Source organism: Pseudopipra pipra, chromosome W, assembly GCF_036250125.1.
Source record: "Pseudopipra pipra isolate bDixPip1 chromosome W, bDixPip1.hap1, whole genome shotgun sequence".
In the NCBI taxonomy this organism is placed as follows: Eukaryota; Metazoa; Chordata; class Aves; order Passeriformes; family Pipridae; genus Pseudopipra; species Pseudopipra pipra.
The window spans coordinates 34,325,326-34,332,127 of NC_087580.1; the positions used below are offsets into that span (position 1 = coordinate 34,325,326).

The following is a 6,802-nucleotide window of genomic DNA, read 5'->3' on the forward strand; positions in this document are numbered from 1 at the left end:
CTTCTCTGCACCCCCTATGTCAGGCTCCCGGGGGTCCCGGAGCTCCTCTCTCTCCGTGCTCCCCCCTCCAGGCTGCCAGGGGTCCCCCAGCTCTGCCCTCCACACTCGGCAGCTCCCGGGCTCCACACCCACCCCCGGCACTCCCGGGGGGCCCCAAACCCGCTGTGTCCCCCCCGCCGGCACCGGGCTGACAATGGAGCCGGCGGGGCCTGACCCAGCAACACCAACCCCCACTGTGAGGGGGGACCCAAATCCCCCCGCCCACTGCCAGGGATCTGCCACCAACCCAGCCCAGCACCCCCAAAAAACACCTCCTGCCCACCCCCAAGAGCCACCAAGGGCGGAGCAGCAAAAGGAACATAAGGAGAACAATCGCCCCCCCATCGTGCAGGGGCCGGGGAAGGTGGAACTTGTCCCAAATATCCTGGGGTAAGCGTTGGGGGTTGGGACATACTTGGGCTGACAGCACAGGTTTTCCTGCAAAGTCTGCAGAGTGTCAAACTCTGGACAGGAGATTCTGTCCCATGGATTGGATTGCAGAGGCTCCCTCAGGTCCCCAGCATCAATCAGCAACAAAAACGACCCCCTTGAAGATTTCAGGGGAAGTGTCCTGTAGGGAGGGGACAGTGTCACCCCACCAGGGCGGGGCTGGCAAGTGGGAGGCTGCTCCAGGGCTCTGCAAGAGGCCTCCTGCTCTGCTCAGCCCCAGCACTGCCTGGTACCAACACCCCCGGCTTCCCCCGGCCCTGGGCAGCTCTGCTGCCACAGGCTGTGCCCTCACCGTGGCCCTGCAATGGCCCTGCCTGTCCCTCACCCGTGGCCCTGCCCGTGGCCCTGTCCCTTGGCTCTCTCTCTGCCAGTTCAGTGTGGGGCACACAGGCTGGGGGTCCCTCCCAAGCCCCCCGGGCAGCCGGCGTTGGCTGGGGGGATGTGAGGGCTGGGCCTGCTCAGCACAGCCCCGGCCTCGTGCCCAGCGCCTCTTTCCTGACCCACACAAGAGCTTCCTGGACCCCCAGGGCTCCCCTGCTGCTGCCTCTGCTCCTGGCCCTGCCTTTGCTGCTCCCTTGGCTGGGGCAGCGGCTGCAGGGGGGGATGGCAGCAGCTTCAGCTCCACGGCACTTCCTGGGGGGAGCTCAGCCCGGGGGGGACGGGCAGGGACCTGATGGGGATGGACAGGGGCCCAGCAGGGACAGACAGGGCCTGCAGGGGAAGGCACAGGGACAACCTGGCCCCCCACACTGCCACCGCTGTCTCTGCTCCTCCTTGCAGGCTCCGTGGCCAGGCACAGTTTGTGTTCCTGGGTGCCCACCATCTCAGCACTTGGAGACGCTCAAATCAGCACCCGCAGCTCTGCAGCAAAGCCCCAGCTCACCTGGCACACAGGGGGTGGGCACAGCACCTTCTCGGGGATGGGCATACACAGCTTTGACTGTTCCCCACCACGGGGCTCTCCTTCCTCAGCAGCACCTCTGCCTTGCACTTATTCTCAGCCTCACCTCAGGGACAGCTCTGGGCTCACCTCCGCGCCACTTCTCAGCCTCACCTCAGGGCCTGGGCTCAAGGACAGGAACCTGCAGGGAGGGGACATCAGGTGCAAGCTGAGGGCTGCCTGCTTGCACTGGCCTCTGGGCTTCTTTCTCCTTCTACAATCATCCCACAACTTAGCCTGCTTTGCTAACACCACACATTTACAGACTAACCTTGGAGATAGATATGGACAGACATCTCTATCACCCTGGGGATAGAGCCTCAAGCATGTGCTGCCATAGGAATGGCAATCACAGAATCACAGAATCAGCCACGTTGGAAAAGACCTCCGAGATCATCAAGTCCAACCCTGGATCCAACCCCGCCGTGCTTCCCAGACCATGGCACTGAGGCCACATCCACTCTCACCTTCAACACCTCCAGGGACGCTGACTCCACCCCCTCCCTGCCCAGACCATTCCAAGGCCTGATGACTCTCTCCGCAAAAAATTGCTTCCTAATATCCAACCTAAACCTCCCCTGGCCCAGCTCAAGACCCAGCCCTCTTGTCCTACTGCTGCTTCCTGGCACAACAGCCCCACCCCCACCTGGCTCCAACCTCCTGGCAGGGACTTGCAGACAGTCAGGAGGTCTCCCCTGAGCCTCCTCTTCTCCAGCCTCAACACCCCCAGCTCCCTCAGCCTCTCCTCACACCACTTGTGCTCCACTCCCTTCCCCAGCCTCGCTGCTCTTCTCTGCACCTGCTCCAGCCCCTCCAGGGCCTTCCTCAACTCAGGGGCCCAGAGCTGGACACAGCACTCCAGGGGTGGCCTCACCAGCGCTCACTCCAGCCCAGCGATCACTTCCCTGCTCCTGCTGACACACTCTTCCTCACACAGGCCACCAGCCATTGGCCCTCTTGGCCACCTGGCCACACTCTCCCTCCTCTTCAGCTTCCTGTCCATCCACACTCCCAGCTCCCTTTCTGCCTGCCTGCTCTCCAGACACTCTGGCCCCAGCCCGGGGGGCTGACGGGGCTTCTTGTGGCCAAAGGGCAGGACCCGGCCCTTGGCCTGCTGGAACCTCATCCCCTTGCAATCAGCCCATGGATCCAGCTGGGCCAGGTCCCTCTGCAGAGCCCTCCTGCCTTCCAGCCCATCAACACGCCCCCAGTTTGGTGTCAGCTGCACATTTGCTGATGAAATGCCTGGTTCTGCAGCAGCTGCAGATGCTCAAGGGGCAGCAGGACCAAGTCAGGGGCCTGGGGGGGCCCGGGGGGCTTTGGGGTGTGGGAGGGTCCTGGGGGAGCTGAGGAGGGGCTTTGGGGATTGGGGGTACAAACCAGGACAGACCAGTGCAGACCAGTACAGACCAGTACCTCCTCATTGCTCCCCAGATCTCTCCTGGAGCTGGGCCACGTTGTCCTGGGACATCTGAGCCCCCCCAGTGCCTTCCCAGTACAGCCCAGTGTCCCCAGTACAGCCCACTGTGTTCCTGTCCCAGGGTGCCGGGTGATCCCTCTTTGGGGGAGAGTTGGAAGGGATTTGAAGGGGGAGCTGGGGGAGATTTGGGGGGATCTGGAGGGGGGTTGATGGGGATTTGGGGGATTTTGGGATGCTTTGCATGTATTTGGGGGAGTTAAAAGGGGTCTTGGGGGGGTCAAAGGGATCTGTGTGGGGAGGGGATTAAAGGGAAAATGGGGGCTAGGGCAAATTTTAGGGGGTTAATGATGTCTGGGGGAAAGAGGACGAGCAGCACCATGAGCAGGTGAGTCCTGAGACCCCCCTAGTGTATCCAAGACCCTCTTTGTGACCCTCAAAACCCTCTGGGACTCCCAAAATCCCCCTAGAAACCCCCCAGACTGCTTCAAAGACACCCCCCCCCAAAGCCCTCCAGGACTTCTTAGTTCCCTTGGAGACTCCAAAACTCCCTCACGGACTCCCAAACCCCTTCAGGGACCTTCAACCTCCTCCCTAAGTCCCCTCACGACATCAATCCCCCCCCCGAGACACCCTAACACCGCCTCAGGGACCCCTAAAAGCCCCTAAGGGACCCCAAAACCACAGAACAGCAGAAGAGTTTTCTGTAAAGGAAGGGAGTAAAGAATCTGAGAAGGAGGAGACCAAGGAAAAACTGAAGCAAAGCAATAAAATCATTCTGGCCCTTCCAGTTTTTCCTTCACCTTTTTCTCTCTTTTCCTTTTTTTAGGGTTCTTTTTTTGTTTGGGTGGTTTTGATTTTTTTTTCCGAGGGACTTTCTCAGCAATCGAATCAAACATCCGGGTTCTTGGGAGGCCTCCGGGCCCCGCGGCCACCGAGACGGTTCCAAGGCCCTGCGCTCTGACCCTCGGGAACCCTCGAACCCCCCCCGCGCTAAACCCTCCCGAGCCCTCCAGCCTTTCCACCCACAGCCGTGCTCCCCGCAGCCCCCGAGGGGATCCCCAGACCCCGCTCTCCCGCACCCGCCGCCAGGTCTCACAGACAAAGGCCCCGCCGCCATCACTGATTCCCGCTCTGCGCGCGCACCGCCTTTAGAGAACACCGCCGCAGCCAATCAGCACGCGGCCGCGCCCCCGCACGCAGCCGCGCCTGCGCGCCGCGCGGGGCACCACGGGAGTTGTAGTCTTGGCTGATCATAGCGGCCCTTTCTACGTAAGACTTTTTTTTTTCTGTCTTTTTTTCCCCCTCTCTTTTTTCTTTCTTTTTTCTTTTTTTCTTTCTGCTTTCTTTTCCCCCTTTTCTCTTTTTTCTTTTTTCCTTTTTACTTTTTTCTTTCTTTTTTTTTCTATTTGTGTCATTTTTTCCTGTTTTTTCTGTCTTTTTTTCTTTTTTTTTCTTTTTCCTTCCTTTTTTTCCCTCGTATTGGCTTTTTCTCTTTTTTTTATTTTTCCTGGTTTTTACGTTGTTTTCTATCAGTTGTATTTGCAAGGAAGATTTAAACACAGATCAAAACAATCTCCACCTACATATCTTAGGACAACAGATAATCTGGCATTCTTCCAGGTCCGTGAGGATTCCCAAGACCACAAACACTGAGACATGAAGGGTGCTTACATCAAAAACAGCTTTCCCTGCTTTTTTCCACAGGTAAAGCAAGTGTGGAAGGGGCACTTGGCCCCAGGCAAGATGCTTTTACAGCCACTTTAAGCAGCCCAGAGTGGATCTGGCTGGCAAATGGGATTATGATTATGCTTTCAGGGACTATTTCCACAGTACATTGAGGGAAAACATTGAGGGACATTTCTTCATGTCCTGAAGGGATGAGAAGAGGGGGGATCAGGTGCTGTGGCCCCAGAGCTTCTCTCTGCTTTGGGGACACTTCTGTGTTTTCCTCTGTCCATTGAATTCCCAACAAAGAAGGAAAAAGCTACAGGAACTCCAGTCTGGAGTGGTCAGGACATGTGGAAGCAGAGGAATTTTTCTTCCCAGCTGGGATTGAGAGTGCAATTTCACACTCCTTTGGAGAGCATTAACTAAGACAGCCCATTTCTGCCCAGGGATCTTCCAGGGGGAACTCAATCCGGGCTCTGGGGAGGTCCCTGCAGGGGCAGCAGCTTCCTCTGCACATTTGAGGGGATAAAGCTGCTCTAAACCTACACTCCAGCTACTCCACAGCAATTTAGGACCTCTGAGGACAGTTCCCCACTGTTTCCACCCCAGCAGAGACCTGAACACATCCTGTGGGCACTGTGTGACCACCTCTGGCATTAACACCCTACAGGAATGAAGACATTGACTGTGAATACACTTGTCTACCTGTAAACCTCAACTTTCTTTGCTACTATACAGCAATAACATTTTCTATCATATTGCAGCTACAGACTTAACAAATAGAATTGCATATATTGTGCTTTAGAAATTAAAATGCATTCCAAAGTCAGGCAATGCTAAACAATGAAAGTCTTGAACCCTCCCCCCCAAACCAGCCCCACTTTCTGGTTTCACCACCAGCCCACTTCCTCACTCTCTTCACACCGGGAGAAATTCTCTCTTTCCACCTCTGAAACAAAAATTCCCTCCCCAAAAGTGATCAGAAAGAGTCTACTAAGGCACTACTGCAAATGGAAGTTGTCTAATAACCATTCCTTCTAACTCAGGAAGGGGAGGAGGTGAAGAAAGTCACAAGAAATGTTTGGATTCCTTCCTCTTCGACGTCTTCTCTTCCCTATCTGACGCTCTGGGACATGTGCAGGGGGGTCAGCATCTCTTCAGAGATGGCTCCTTTCACATCAGAGCCCCTCAAATTGGCTTCCTGGAGGTCACAACCTGATAGGTCACAATTCTGAAGGGGAAAAGAAAAAGAAGTGTCAGTGAAATGCACCCAGAACTCTGTTCAAAGCTTTACTTGAAGTCCATTTACCTGAACTCCATTGTACTCTGAAGCTGGAGAGGTCAACCAAAAGCCAGCAATCCCCCAAATTACCAGCTGACTAGAGGATAGAAAGGAATAGGATGGAAAACGAATCCCAACTCACTTCCAAATCAGTTCCTGCCAACGTTGCTCCCCTGAGGTTACAGTTCTTTAGTTTGGTGTTTCTCAGCGTTGCAACTCGGAGGTTAATTCCAGTCATCTGACTGCCCTCCATGGCCACTCCTTTCAGGGTGGCACCTGGAACACACACAGAAAGGGGTTCTGTGAGGAAAACCAGTCAGAAACACAGCAGCTCCACACTGGTGCTGCCTCAGAGCTGTGTGAATTGGAGGAGGACAAGGGGATTTGGGGCTGAGATGGTCACAGACTCAGTGCAGCCCTTGTGGGCCCTTCTCAGGGTTGGACAAAGCACAGCTGGACCTTTTCTGGGCCATAGAAATGTACAAACACAGGCTTCACTTGGCACAGATTGACAAGGCAAAAGCTTCTCACCTTCCAGATTAGCTTGAAGGCCTGATGGGTCCTCAGAGTTGCAGCCTTTCAGGGACGCTCCCTCTGCGTTGGAGCGCAGCATCTTCACCCCTGGCAGGTTGGCACACTGGCACAGACAGGAGTCACTGAGAGCTGGAAGAACAACACCAAAGACAATCAAGAAGACACTTTTAATTTCTGCTTTGGGAGTAAATCCCATTAAATCATTAGTGTGAGGAGGTGTGAAAGCTTTGGGAACCAGAACAACTCTAGAATATATTTAAGAACTCGATGTTTTACACTGCTCTGTTTGTTCCAGTTCCTCTCTGTTAACACAAGCCCAGCCCTCCCAAGCTGCAGCAGCTCTTCCATCCAGCACAGACCCTGACAGGTCAGCCCTCTCCAGGTTGGCACAGTACAGGTTGGCACGGGCCAGATTGCAGCGGCTCAGATTGGCCACCTTGAAGTTGATGCAGCACCCCTGCAGTGTGTT

At 55.5% G+C, this 6,802-nt stretch overlaps 1 protein-coding gene across 1 annotated transcript; it reads right to left on the reverse strand.

Annotated features, from left to right (window-relative positions):
- Nucleotides 1-5,278: 5,278 nt before the first annotated feature.
- Nucleotides 5,279-6,596, reverse strand: LOC135405577 (BTB/POZ domain-containing protein KCTD9-like). Its single transcript, XM_064640284.1, has 3 exons — nucleotides 6,331-6,596; nucleotides 5,942-6,075; nucleotides 5,279-5,748 (listed from the first exon to the last, which is right to left on the reverse strand). The coding sequence occupies exons 1-3, from the start codon at nucleotides 6,527-6,529 to the stop codon at nucleotides 5,632-5,634; spliced, it is 450 nt and encodes a 149-aa protein (XP_064496354.1). The 5' UTR covers nucleotides 6,530-6,596; the 3' UTR covers nucleotides 5,279-5,631.
- Between the last annotated feature and the right edge of the window lie 206 nt (nucleotides 6,597-6,802).

What these genes read in the sequence shown, in the direction of transcription:
- LOC135405577 (XM_064640284.1), bottom strand. Translation starts at nt 6,529, where the DNA reads ATGGGATTTACTCCCAAAGCAGAAATTAAAAGTGTCTTCTTGATTGTC. An exon ending in CCTTCAAGCTAATCTGGAAG is followed by an intron (nt 6,076 to 6,330) that starts GTGAGAAGCTTT and finishes TGTGTGTTCCAG; the next exon opens with GTGCCACCCTGAAAGGAGTG. An exon ending in TGGCAGGAACTGATTTGGAA is followed by an intron (nt 5,749 to 5,941) that starts GTGAGTTGGGAT and finishes TTTCCCCTTCAG; the next exon opens with AATTGTGACCTATCAGGTTG.